Raw genomic sequence first — 14179 nt, 5'->3', positions numbered from 1 at the left:
TCTCTGCTGGGCCGGGGACCGAGGAGGAGAAGGAAGAGTTTCTCCTGCCTCAGACAGTCCTGGCAGATTTATGAGCTCGTGTTCTTTGACACTGCCTCGGGCACAACCCTACAGCAGACCCGTACTAATGTCACAAGGAGCAGAAAGCACGGCTCAGATTTCAGCGTGAAAACGCAGTCTCACAGAGAGGGGAACGAGGGAGAGGAGGAAAAGGGAGACATCAGAGTGAGAATTTGAGATCACAGAACCCCAGGATTCCACATCATCATCGTTTTCATGGCCATTCCTCCCACTACAGGCACATTAGGCTAAACAGCATCATTCTTCTCATCATTACAAATACCATTCCAACTACAAACTACTCATTAATGCAAAACCATGGAGCCACATACTTCAGAGGGTTTGGGGGTCTTTTAGAGGGAGTGGAGGAGTGGAGAACAATTAACCTTTGCTTTAACTTTGATTTCTAGAGTCCCACTGAAAGTCTGAGGGGTTTCTTCCTACCAAAAAAAACCCCAAACATAAAGAAGATTACATTTCTATGATGCAATATTAAAGTAAAAAGTTAGCAGCTAGAACAACACAGAAAGAAATAAGAGAGAAATGGAAATAAATCAATAGATGATAAGCGCTTGTTCAACCTTAAGAGATAAATCTGGCCAATTACATACCTAGTAATTGCCAAAAAATTGTAAATAAAAGTGCCAGTGCGTTCTGACTAGAGACAGGCAGAGCCTATGCTAAGAATTTCAGTGTGCATTGTAAGAACATTTTTATGTGTCAGGCCTTCATCCGGTCCCGTGATATTTTCTCACATCCAAGTACATTTATGTAATGACTCCAATCAAAGAGATACCTTGGAAAATGATCTATCCTGGACTACACTCTCGTTTAAATTAAAGCAATCCTAATTTGATTATGCAAAAGTTACCTAGGTAACATTTCCTCCCCAGCCACTCCCAATGCTCTGATGGCTGGGGAGGAGGAAAGGATAAGCTTCTGGAAGCAAAAGATGTTACACCGCATTAAAAAACCCCCCAAAATTAGCGAATTAGCATTTCACACAGGTCAAACTGATGTGCAGTAGCTGACAACTCCTATGCTCTCGTTTCCCTTGTGCTGCAAGACCAAACACCACAATCCTAACAGATGCCTCCAGGTGAGGGGAGCAGAGCCCAGCCTCCTGCTGCGGCCCGTTCAGGACAAACACAGCGCCCAACTTCACACCGACACAGAGCAGAGGAACGGTGCTGCTGTCCAGAGCTGGCCCCCCAGAAAGCACTGGAGCAAACCCTTGTTTGATTAAAACAGGAAAGAAACAACAGAGAGCAGACCTTTTGGGAGCTTTAGCCCAACAGAGTCAGTGCAACTCCTGATCACATGTTCCCAAGGTCTACAGAAACCCCCGGCTTGCTGTCAGAGGATCGACCCCCCAGGTCCTCAGGACAGAGGTGTTCCTGCTGGATTTCCAAGGCATTTTGATAACATCTCTTAACTCAGCATATTCATTAGACCAACACTCTCCCTGCATGATAAAATTGAAGCTTCAAGCCCCTTTCACCTCGCACCACCGTGACTGGCACCCGGTTTCACCCCTCGCTGCAAAGCTCCAAGTAGGCACAGAACGACAATGAGATTTAAAACACAAACTCATTTGCATGGTATGGAAAACTTACCTCGAAAAGAAAGAGGATGGAGTCCAGCTCCTCCCTCTGTGATTTATTCCCTGCAAGACACAAAACAACATTGCTTGCCAGAAACATACAACAAAAGACAGCAGAAGAAGGCTGCTGCTGCTCAGCTGAAGTCAAAGATGCTACGCTCGGTTCGCTTCCCATCTTTCTTTAACATCCCAAGAGCGAGCTGCGCCCGGCTGCGGTGCCTCCCTCTGCTCCGGCCGTGCCGCAGGCGAGCAGAGGGAGCTGCGGGAGCCCAGCACGAGGTGAGAGGACGCGTGTGGAAATGCTGGAAGGAACTCAGGAATCTGACCAGCTGCTGCTCTCGTTTCAGAGAGCCATTTCCCAGTTTGTCTCTCCCGCTGCCGCAAAATGAAAACGATGAATGCCAACGCAGCACTGCATGGAGCTGTTCGTGTAGATACAGGTAACTGAGGGCTAGGCAATCGCTGGACAGGCTCTAACAGAGTGCTCTGGAGCGCAGTCATGGAGCGCTGACCAACGGCTGCTGGAAGAACTCTAACACTCACCTTTTTGTTTCAAGCTGTTTTCCAGTGTGATGAAGTTTTCGTAGAATACAAAGTAAATTTGAGAATAATTGTTGTCAAAAAATTGCTTCAGGTCACTTCCATCCACGATATCTGAAAAGAGGAACAAACAGAGCAATTACACAAGAGCAGAAGGACAAGAATTTCAGGCATTCTGCAAATTTAGCACGAGAGAACGAAATAAATGCAATACAAAACTATTTTAGTGACTCCACAGAGTATTCTGTACTAAATTGTGGGTCCATCCTCGCAAGTGAAGAGGAGTTTCACTGAATTTATGAGAGTCTGTGGTGGGGCTTTGGTTCGTTTGCTTTCCAGTTTAAAAAAAAAAAAAAGAAAAAGAAAAAAAAATTTTTAATGGGGTGAGTCTTACAAAACAAGCAGGTTACTGCTGGAGAAAAACACCAGCAAAGACTTTTGGGATGCAAATTCAGTTCTTACATTCATCTGGCAAGCAGATCAAACCAGAAAACAGCATATTCCCAATTCATTTCTTAGAATAACAGCAATACAAGCACGTGCCACTTTCCTAAGTGCTAACCTGGGTCCGAAATTTGAAGTAAGTTCCTTTTCCACCAAGAAAAAGGTCCAGTGTTTTCTAAGCCTGACACTGGCCAAACACACGTGAATTTCCTCCCTTTGGTCTTTACTGCAACTGATTTGGTCAAGGGAAGTCAGGTGATTTCACCCGGAAGAGGGTGGAGGGCAGAAATTAACATCGTGTCTGCTCATTGAAGCCTCACCTTGCAAGAAACCTGTTCATTACCCAAAATAAAGCTGATTCCAGCAAGAAGGCTCAATAACATCCCTCGACTACAGAAGACAGAATAACTTTAGCCCTAGACAGCTTGATTTTTATTTAAATTAATACCTTTCCAGCAGTAAGGCTTTGCTTGGCTGCTTGCACTATGGAAACAATTAGTGCAGGGAAACTCTTTAACGTGGTATTTGTTTCCTACAAACTACCGGTCTTGAATTTGCAAGCTAAGTGCAATTATTCCTCTCCATGAATGCGTCCTGTTAAACACAACTCCGGGGGAAAACAAGGCTTTCATTTACAGGGGTTTCATATGAGGGAATGAGGTCATTAAAATCTAAACAAAAAGGAAACTTTCCCTCTGAACTGCGAAGGGAGGAGAAAGGAACTGCCTCACCAAGAAAGCAAATTCTCCTTTTTTCTAAAAGTGGTATCTCAGCGGTGACTCACGGGTGAGTCTGGTGTGACCTGCATCCCTACAGCCACAGCCCTTTCTTACTGATGTGTTTCACCTGTCGCAGGGGACGGCTCATTCCTGCCTCTCAAATGGGAAACATCAGGGAAAGTTTCCTGCTCTATTTATCCCTAGAGACAACAAGATAAAAACCCCTGACTTGGGGGAAATGCACCGGCTGAAGGGGTATTTATAAGCACCCAAGGAAGCGGGGCAGCAAGCTTGGGGCTGAACTGCGGGAATTCGGGGTCGTGTTTATGTTTACTCACAAACAGCTCTCAGGTTACCACAGCTGCGCACAGGCACCCGGCCCTCCCGCCGCAGGCAAGCGCCAGCAGCCATCCCAAACCCGAACGGGACGAGCCCGCGGTTCTGGCCAACACCTGACAGCAGCTGCTGCTGCTGCGGCAGCGCTCGGGGAAGAGCCGGGCGTTCCGAGGGTCACCTCCGGTTCCTTCTGTACAAGCACGACGTGTTGGCTCGCTGGAAAACTGTCAGTCACGCTGACTTGCCTTACTATTAAATTTAAAATCTGGAGCAACAAACTACTCGGGTACCACTCAGTGAGGACCTGAGGCTGCTGCCGAACTCTCATGGCTCTTCCTCATCTTAAAACACAAAATCCACAGGGGACAAGAAGCCTGTCCTTAGCACACGGCCTTGCCCTTCATTTTCCTGTTAAGTCACAAATGTTGTCACAGTCACCTGTTAGAAATCATCCCTTAATGCCGTGAACTTCCAAAGTCACTTGACTTTATGCTACTTCTTCAAAGCTCCCTTAATCCTCGAGTACTTGAAAAATTAAAGGAGATCAAGAGAATTTCGCAGCCACACCCTGGTTAACGATAAAACTTTTATGACCAGCCTCACCCCAGAAATAACATGCAATTCTTACTTATCTCCAGGACAAGTATGTCAGCACGAAGCAGACCGTCACCAAAGCACCCCTCCAACCGGAACAGCTTCCAAAATAACATTAACACCTCCAATTTCACACGAGCACTACGGAACAACACCAGCTCTGAATTCAGCAGGAAGTCTGCACACATCCCCTTTTGAGTGTCTCTAAATGAAAGTTTCCACCAAGCCAATATTACTCCTGCAGCTGTGCACAACTGCGAGGCCAAGCAGTGCCAGGACTGAAACCCCACTACTCTCCTTTGTTATCCCATTTCTGATGGAGGCAGTTCCAGGAAAAGCATGGGCTTTCCTGATAGGTATTTTTTAAAGACAAAGATCAAGGACTGCACTTGGTAACCTCACAAATTTCGTATTTTAACATAACTCGGTGTGTCTCCCAGGTATTTGCCCACTGCTCAATGGAGAAAAGACTGAAAGCCCAGGACAAAGCAGCATCCCACATCTGTTGGCAGCAGTACTCCTGACACCTGAGTATTCCAACTGGGCCCGAGGAGAAAACACTATTGAAAGAGATGCTTCCATTAAAAAAAGAAATTTTTTACCCAAGAATAGCCACAGAAAAAATTCTTAAGGCGCAGCGATCCATTCTTACACTACAAAAGTCCCACAGAAACCACCCTGGGAAAGAGCAGAGCTTTCATTTATGGCCAGTCCATGGGGAAGAGCCAAATCTGTACATCCCCACCACTCTTTATCAGGCCATTAGTTTTTAAGTCTATCTTTAAAAAAAACAAAACAAAGGCCACACTACTGGCACTTCCACAAACTGTATTTAGACCTTTACTAACTTTACAGAACTTCTGGCCCCAAGTACATCTCCACAGCAACAGAAAAATAAGGGAAACGTTCTGGTCATTTCTCAAACACAAATGAACATCCACTTTTGAGTCCTGTTGTTCTTCTGGGTAGTGTTTTGGCCTGCCACGTGGCCAGAGCACCCCATAGAGCAGGAGCTCAGATCCCAAAGGCCGCTCAAGGCCTGAGAGACATTATAAGCAGCACCAGCTTAGGTGGAATCTTTTATTTCAGTTCGGGCACTGGACAAACTTACACCCATGCCAGTAAGGGACCTGACGCAATCCACAGCTCACACGAGCCCTTATTTACGGAACTACACATTCCTTTTGCTCATCCCTCCCCTACGATCATCTTCCCTCTGATCTGTATTCTCCTGCACCAGCGGGATCACAGAAGAGTAACTGACATTTTGTTTACAATTAAAGTCCTGTGATTTAAAACCAACAAAGGAAGAGGAGCTGGCAGCCCCTAAGGAAACACAAGAGCAGGAGCAGCTCTTTGGGGAACACGGGGCACTGTGGCCCGAGTGAAGCAGCAGGAGTAACACACACACACACACACACATATTCCTACCCCTGGCCAGGGCAAGGTGAGAGGGGACAAGGGGGAAAAAAAAAAAAACCAACTCCTTTTGAGCTTTTATAAAAAAAGCTTTGTTTTTCTTAAATACCAGAAAGGTTCTTCCCATGTGTTGCTTCATTTTCCATGCTGAACAGAACCACGGAAGACACTCTGGCAAGGGTATTTATCAAGACGGCATCTTCCAAAAGCCACTCCCATGCTACCTCAAATGTTGACACAGGCACTGCAAAGAGCAGATACCCGGGGACCGTACCCAGAGCTGCTCGGACAGTGCCCGCACTGACCAGCCAGGCAGCTGGACACAGCACAGCCCCAGGCAGCCCCGTGGCTCCGCAACACCCTTCACCGTAAACCAGCGCCCGCAAGCACCTTTAATTAAAGAGTCACCAAACGCAACAGCGTGACACCAGGCCGGATCCGCCCGGCACTTTGCCCCCTGACCAGCTGCCCCCCATCAGCTCCCGAAGCGCAGCAGATCGCAAGGAACAACTGCGGCACGCCAGCGATGATCCCTCGCACCTGGAACAAACCGGCGTCACCTGGGAGCCAAGCGGACTGACCGGCCACAGCCTCTCCCCTCAGCAGAGCCTGCTGCTGCTGCATTTCAACAGCGAACACGAGGCCACCCAGACCCTCCCGAACCACAGCTCGCAGCTGAAACACATCAGCGGCTTTCCACCCCCAGAGGGACCGCCGCTGAAACTCCACCACGATGAGGGTGAAAGGCTTCACCTGCAAGGCGCCCCGAGACGCGTCCAACCTCGCCCCAAACACGGAGTCACCACAAAACACCATACCGTGACTTCTCTTAGAGTTTAAACCACCAACAAAGAGCCCCGAGTCGATGTTGCCGACAAGAGCAGGGCTCCTGCGAGCGCATCTCCGAACCTGACCGGGGATGTGAGTTTCCCCGCGGTCCCGCCCCCAGCCCACCGTGCCGTACCCGAGCACCGGGACACCGGCAAACGCGACTTTCCCAGGGCACCGCGCACCCCAAACTTTCTCCCGCAGCCCTCGGGAAGGACACGCACCGCTGCCTCTGCAAGGGAGAGAGCCCGGGGAGCCCGCCGAGCTGCTCGGGAGCCCGGGGCTCCCCGGGCAGGAGAGGCTCTCTGTCCCCACCCAGCACGGAGAGCTGTTACGGCCCGGGTTCACTGGTGTCGCGCCCGGGCACCGCAGCGGAGGGCGAGCAGCGCCCGCGGCTCCGCCCGGGCACCCCACGAGGGGGCTCAGGGCCCCGGGGCCGCGTCCCCCCGCGCCCCCTCCCCCGCTCACCCAGCAGCGCGCGGAGGTGCTTCAGGCGGGTCAGCACGTCCCGCTTGGGGTCCAGCGCCTTCTGCGTGGATTTCCTGACATCGGCGTGGCTCTTCCTGGAGAACATCCCGGCGGAGCGGCGGACAGGGATGCGGGGATGGAGCCGCGCCGGGAGCGCTCCCCGCGCGCCGCTCCCGCCCCCGCTCTGCGCCGCCGCTGCGCGGGGCGCGCCGGGAGCTGCGGCACCGCCCGCCCCGCGCTCTGACGTCATGGCGGCGTGGCGCTGACGTCACCGCGGCTGCCGGGAGCCGCGCCCCGGGACCCCCGGGAACCCTCGGGAACCCCCGGCCCCGCCAGTGCCAGCCCCGGGCCGGTCTCCCCGGGCACCGCGCAGGGACGGCGGGACCCCGCAGTGCCCGGGGGCGCAGGGGACAGCCCGGCCCCGTTCGGCTCCAGGGACCCCCGAGAGGCGAACCGGAGAATCCCGGGAGAGCCGCGGGAATGCCCGGGGCAGGGCAGCTGGGATGGAGGCGCCGTGGGGAGCTGGCTCCTAGGTAGGCTCTTGCTTTATCACGGAATCACAGAACCGCAGATTTGGGTTGGACGGACCTTAAATCCCACCCAGTGCCACCCCCTGCCCTGGGCAGGGGCACCTTGCGCTGTCCCAGGCTGCTCCGAGCCCCAGTGCCCAGCCTGGCCTCGGACACTGCCAGGGATCCAGAGGCAGCCGCAGCTTCCCTGAGCAGCCTGTGCCAGGGCCTGCCCGCCCACCCAGGGAAAAAATTCTCCCCGATATTCAGTGCAAGTCTCCATGGGAAAACATTCAGGTTCTGAATAACTGCCTGCACTGTTAGTATATAAATAATACGTGCTGTCTTTACACACGGGGAAGGTAAAAGACAGAGCAGGCTCATAGTTACGCAGCACAAGCACCAGCCATCCCTGAAGCAGCAGCCAGCAGGGTTTCAGTTAAAGGCCCTCGGCTGCTCTCGGTAAAATTCCCGGGTAAAACAGTAAACTCTAGTAAGTTTCAAAGGAGGCTGTCGTCCTAAGAAAGAAAAGAACGTGTGCCAGGGAAATGACTTGCGTTTCTACTCCCCAGTTTTTAACAAAATTACTTAAAAATCAGTCTACGCATCACATGGAAATTATTTGTTGAGCGGCGAATCGGCATAGAGAATAAAATGTGACAAGAACTACTGTTGTTAGAAGCAGAAAACACACCACTGCCACATCTCACTTCCTCTGAGCCCTCGCAGGGATCGTTTCTGCTGCAGAGGCCTGAGGTCACCAGAGCAAGAGGTCAACAAGCCATAAACAGGTCCCACTGGGGAAGGGACAGTCCCAGCTCCTCCACCCCTGGGATGGCCACGTGCACGCGAGAGCAGGGGAAGGCTCTGGCTGGAGGTTACAGCGGATAAATAAAAGATAAAGAAGCAGGCATCGGGGGCTGTGGAGGAGGGGGCTGCAGGCAGAGCTCCCTACGCCCTGCTGGTGAGCGAGGCACGGCTTCCCCCTCTGCAGCGCAGCTGGATTCTGGAAGGGGCGCAGCCGGTCCGGCCCCTGTGCTAAGAAGGAAGGAGTCGCTTGCTGGAGTGAGGGAGATGGATAGTGATGATGCACGGTGCTGAAAATGAAAAAACCCATTAATCCCTTTTCTCGCACAGAAAGGCTGAACACCCTGGAGTCAGCCACAGAAAATTCACAGCTGTCCCCCGCCTTGGAGCCCAGCTCAGGCTTGTGGTAATTCCTACTGCCTGTTCCTCCTGTCGCACCGTGACACGCCATCTCCTTCTGGAGCAGCTATCATTCTGCAGCAATTGTCTACAGTTTGGGGTCATGTGGTGCAATCTTCCTGAGAAGAGCCAATTGGGCTGTTCTGGCTGTCCCCTTCCATTGCCACAAATGGATTTGTGCAGTTGGCTGGGGAAGCACGTGGCTAAAGTCTTGCCTTGCTCTCGTTTATTCTTTTACCCTTCCCTTTTATTTTAATTGAGTTACAAAACGAACAACTTCCAGTTTGTGTCTCCTGGTGGTTTCAGATTGTTCCATGTTTTTGTTGTGTCCTGCTTTGCTAAAAAAGGAACCCTTGCAGGTTCAGGAATTGTGATGTCTGATAACTTGTGTGATAACCAGGGGAGCGTTGTGGTGCTTAGCACCAAACCACATAGCTTTAGGCACTTGCTGGTTTGAAGTGTGCCAGAAATTCTCCCTGTGGAAAGCTCCAGGGAATACAGATGCCATGCCTGGAATCACAGTGTTCTAGGACAGCCCTTGCTCTCCCTTTTAGTTCACTTATCATCAAATGCAACTTTTCAAATGATTCACTTAGGAGCTGACGTAGGGTAGCACAAGCCAGAGGTGCCAGTAAACCTGCAGCGGTGACTTCAGCCTGTGCAGGAGAAAAATCCTGTGACTTGTGTTTTCTGACAATATAGCATTTACCATTTCCCAGAAAGTCAGATGATGCATTTCCGAAAGCCGGTGCTTAAGGCAGAATAATTTCCTGAAAGAGATTTGGTCATTCAGCTTTCAGGATCTGAGGTAAAATCTATATAAAGCAGTCCGTAAGGGGACAAAGCAGTAATCACTTATGGCAGAACCGGACTGTTGAAGGTCCCAGCACGGTGTGGTGTCCTGGGTGAGGTGACCACGCCAGCACAGGCATGGCAACACTGAGCAGGGATTTGGCATTCCTTAGGAAAACCCCTCCTTGTGCAGAAGCCTGCCTGCCTGCCTGCCTGGGTCCACGGGAGGAAGAGCAGTGTCCCGTCAGTCCGGGGGAGATTTCTGGGGTGTCACAGCCCAGCCGAGACTCCCCTGAGCAAAGGGAAGTGCTGACCTTGCAGAGGCTGTCCCCGCAGAGCCCGCCCTGCCAGGCTGCTGGCACTGCCCTCCGGGCTGCTCCTACCGGAGTTTCTATTTCAGGCGTTGCCTTAAGCAGTGCAGGTGAGGGGCAGTACACTCCCAGTCCAAAATAGAGTGGCCTGAATTATTCATATGCATTTGCACCACAGGCCAGCACGCTATCCCTGAATTGCATGGCTCGGCCCTTCCTTCCCCCCCGGCCCCATCCTGGGAAGCGGCCTGGTGCTGCGGGGTTCATGGAGTTTGTGGGAAGGTGACACCGGCTGCCGCCTGAATTTCACTGGACCTGATGAACAGGCAGGGTTGCTTTTCCCGGGGAGTCTGAAATTTTAATGGCAGAGATTAAATTACGGAACTTCTCCGCTGACTCGTGTCAATATAACACTTCATACTGGGGCCAGGAAAAAAGGTGGGGGAAGAGTAAATACAGGAGGACTTGCCTCCTGGACAGCCTGCAGGTGAGATAATGGCTTCCTTAGCAGGGAATGCCTGTACTGACTTTCCGTCCTTCAAACCAAATGCTTCAAGTTGTGTTTAGAAAGTTGGTTTTGTGTCCTCTTGCATATCCTTGGTCCAACACATCCATTAAGGCACCAGAGCTTCTTATTCCTCACTTGATGCTTCCTGGCACAGCTGCAGGGGCTTGGCAGAGCTCTGGTGCTGTGCCAGCGTGCTGCTGTGTAGGGAAACGAGGCTCTGCCCTCTCTGCCCTGGAATGACTAAGCATGTGGGAAAGATCTGGCTGTGATGGGTGATTTTCCTAACAGCGTTCCTATAGGGCACGCAGGCGTGGAGCCCCGCTCCTGCAAAACTCTGCTTCAGACTCCAGCCACACAGCAGGTGCTGGATTTCTGCTAAATGCCTGAGTTTCTCTGAGTCCGGGTCCTGCGACCCGCTGTCCATGGATCAGCTTCTGCAAATGTTTGGAGTTTCGCTGAGTTTATGGAAGCAAAGGTGCCTCGTCCATATAACCCTCACCGAGGAGCTCCCCAGCCCCTCTCATTTGGCACCTAAAGGGTTTCTCACTGTCCCTTGGCCTGTGCAGTTTTGTTTAGGAAAAACCTGACGGAAAATTTCCACCCGTTGCAGCATATAAGGCAGTCGGATGTCATTCTTGTAGTAAAAGTGAAAAAAAAAGAGTAAAATTTATAGTAAAAATGATAGACAGGAGAAATCCACTGTCAAAAAACCCCGTCAGATTTCCTTCTGCCAGAATCTCCAACTGTGTAGAGAGGGAAAGGGAAGGACTTACGTCTACGGATGGAAAAAAGTCCAAAATAGAAAGAACAGGGATTGCATGTCCCCTGATACCTTCCAAAAGGAAACTGTACGGAGGATGTGGAAATTTCATGGAGTAAAAATATCACCGTGTAAGGAGAGCTCAGAGTGCCTTTGCGGAAGGTTGAACTGCACGAAGAGGTTTATGGCACGTTGTGCAAGCCCGTAACCTACTGCTCCGGCCAAGGTCTTTCCATGAGGAGGTGTTTCAGCTCGACTTGAGTCTGGGCTAAGAGATGGCTGACACGGTAAAAACAGGAAAATCATCCCTCTGCTTCCCCGCTCCTCGTGCCGCGGCACGGAGATAAAGTGCTGCTTGTCTCAACTGCACTAAATCCGAGATAAGTGTTGTTTACTTCGCCTCTCTCCAAGAGGAAAGGTCACTCGTGATCTCGGTGGAGCTGCAGCAATTTCCTCCTGGCACCATCCACCTCTGGCCCGGCAAGGCAGAGCCCCCTTCCCCTCCTTTGGGGACACTGTTAACCCCGTCCCTGCCGGGCGTGTCCCGCTGCCGCGCCCGGAGCTGGCTCCAGACATGCAGGCACAGTGTGTGGGGTCTGAAACAGCACTGAGATGCTGACAGTCAGGCTCACAGAAACCTTCTGGTCCTAGGAAATGATGCACAGAGGGTGAAATAAGGGTCACTTGTTCCTGAAAGGTACAGGTGAAGGGTGCTGCCAGCTGCAGTTGGAGCCTTTGTTTTCCCCTTGTCCTCTCCTCGGCTGTCTTGGGTTTATATTGCCATCTATTTAACCTAAACTCTCTCTTTTTTTGACTCAGCATTACGTTCGTATTTTCATTTTTCTCTCCGCTTGTGCTGGCTCTTTATCACTCGGAGGAACAATAAATGAGGAAGGAAGCAGCTGACTGGGATCGCCCTTAAGCTGGGCTTTGTCAACATCCAGAATGACCACTCTGATTGTCTTAACCCTGAGTGATTGACAAACCAGGCTGTGTGGTATCTTCAGTTCTCCTTTTGAAGAGAAGATCTCAAACGCTTTTCGCACATGAGAGGGAGAACAAAAACCCCTTCAAAATGAGCCGGTGACACACAAAGCAACCGCTGGCCACCGGTGTTCCACACATTCTTCCTTCTTTTCTTGCTTTGCAAATGAACGACTGCAGAAAGCAGTGCAGTAATTACAGCCTGCAGAAATGGCTCGGGTTCTCCTCCACGGACAAGCATGACAAAAACCAACAAAAAATAATTTTTACCAACACAGCTGGTGTTCAGATGAAAATATGTGGTTAGCTTTGAAACGGTATTAAAAGAGAAATTTTAATTAACCTGTACCGCTGAGTCAGAAGATAATATCTGATGCATCTAACGGGCCTACTGACAAAATACGATAAAATAATTATTTGCAATTAGATATATGCATTACAGACAATGTTGTAATTAAAATGTACTTAATGTCACAGGAGGTCCCTTATTATCGAAATAATTTGTAGAAGGGCTGTGGAAACAATGTGATGATTTTCCATCCCTCTGAAAAAAAAACCAACCAGAATTTGCCAAGAGCCCAAAACGTCTCTGGGTTTGGAGCAGACACCAGCACAGTCCAAGAGCCCGACTCCTTTCTCCCAGTGCCGAGTTCTGCTTGCCGCCGGGGCGGGCACAGGGCGCCCTTTCCTTGCCGCGCTTGTGCTCCTCGGTCGCCCGCCAGGAGATGTCCCCGTGCCGCCACGGGGCTCCAGCCGGGAGTGGATGCAGGCGGGTGGGAGGAGGGAGAGATGCCACAGGTGCTGCACTGTTCTTCCGTGGGGAAAATTTATCTCTTTGTTCCCTTATTTGCTTATTAGCCACAGCAAAAAGGAGCGGTGCTGATTCTTTTCCTACCACAGCCCTTCCAAAGCGCTCGGGCCACGAAAGGGCTCAAACCCAAGAGAAAATTAGATGTATTTTTACTTGCTTGATACTTCGCTTTTACATCTCTGGAGGAGTTAGAGTGAGGGCCTGACAAGCACAGCCCAGTAAATCTGGGGGGATTGCTCAGGCAGCCTCTGGGAGCCGGTCACCTTCGGAGCCACCTCTGCCTGAGCCTGAGCCAGTCCTTGCTGCTCCCAGGAAACGGTGCCAGTGCCAGCTGCCTGATCCAGGCCCTGACCTCATCGGCGCTAATGAAGGCTCTGGCAAACCTCTCCTCCTGATTAACATTTCCCTGTCGGAGCTGCTGCGCTGTAGTCAAGGGGTGGCTGGCTGTTTCTCAGGCCTTTTCTCACGGCCACGTTTCGGATTCGTGCCCCCGCACTTGGAAAACACCTCTGGACGTCGACAGAGGCTTTGCCTGAGCACAGAATGAAGAGCCAACCTCATCACCTTAAGGGTGCACCTTATCCCGGGGACACGTCCTTCTGGGAAGGGTAGGGAGCAGCCAACAGTGGCGTTAGCATTTCTTTATGGCAATAGATATTTCTTCAAACCATAAATAATAAGGAAAATTGCTGCAAAATGTGTTAAAGTGGAGGAATGGCTTGAGGAGAAAACACCTCCCAGTATATCATCAGCCGTGTCTTTATCTCCCTTATGCTTCTCCACTTCCCCGTTTTCAGAGAACAAAGAGAATGTGCCAGAGCTGCTTTGGGATTTCAATGAGAAATAATGAGAATTCATTGCTAATTAGAGCTCCAATTAAAAAAACCCTGATCTTTGCAGGGACACTGTTAATGAACTTGTAAATTGAAGCTGCAGACTGGCATCCCTATAAACATTCCCCGGGTTGATTCCGTGTGTGTGTGTGCGTGCAGGAGTGGTGAGCGAAGGTGCCCAGGACTATCCACGGCGCTTGGGAAGTGGGAGGTGCCGAGGCTTAACATGGGGAGCTGCTGAAGGCTAAACTGAAGGTTTAGATGACAGTGGCATTCTTCTCACAAAGTATTTGGCTCTGTGAAAAAGAAGAATGGCAATTTATTATGTATTTTTGATCGGCCCTAATCTAATCAGAAACCTCTTTATTTATTCATGTCGTACCCTGTTGAGCGTGGTGGACGGTCACAGGTACTCGGGGTACTCAGGTGTCACTGCAAACAGCCACGCGGTGGC

General features: G+C 50.9%; 1 protein-coding gene and 1 long non-coding RNA gene across 7 annotated transcripts in view; one reads left to right on the top strand and one right to left on the bottom strand.

Moving 5' to 3' along the window:
• The window catches only part of RALGAPA2 (Ral GTPase activating protein catalytic subunit alpha 2), a 93331-nt gene extending 86214 nt beyond the window's left edge, over positions 1 to 7117 (bottom strand). For all 6 annotated transcript variants that reach the window (XM_032104346.1, XM_032104348.1, XM_032104350.1 and 3 more), the window contains exons 1-3: positions 7012 to 7117; positions 2207 to 2317; positions 1677 to 1726 (exon numbers count right to left, since the gene is read on the bottom strand). In XM_032104346.1, coding sequence (XP_031960237.1) covers positions 1677 to 1726; positions 2207 to 2317; positions 7012 to 7117 — 267 coding nt within the window. The remainder of the gene's footprint in view (positions 1 to 1676; positions 1727 to 2206; positions 2318 to 7011) is intronic.
• Positions 7118 to 7288: 171 nt separating this feature from the next.
• On the top strand, positions 7289 to 13804 carry LOC116441959. The gene is made up of 2 exons (XR_004239309.1): positions 7289 to 7544; positions 11975 to 13804. It is a non-coding gene; the product is annotated as an uncharacterized LOC116441959 (long non-coding RNA).
• Positions 13805 to 14179: the final 375 nt, after the last annotated feature.

The sequence above is a fragment of the Corvus moneduloides genome, chromosome 3 (genome assembly GCF_009650955.1).
Source record: "Corvus moneduloides isolate bCorMon1 chromosome 3, bCorMon1.pri, whole genome shotgun sequence".
NCBI classification, from domain to species: domain Eukaryota; kingdom Metazoa; phylum Chordata; class Aves; order Passeriformes; family Corvidae; genus Corvus; species Corvus moneduloides.
The sequence above is the reverse complement of the archived record's forward strand: the minus strand, read 5'-3'. Positions and strand labels throughout refer to the sequence as shown.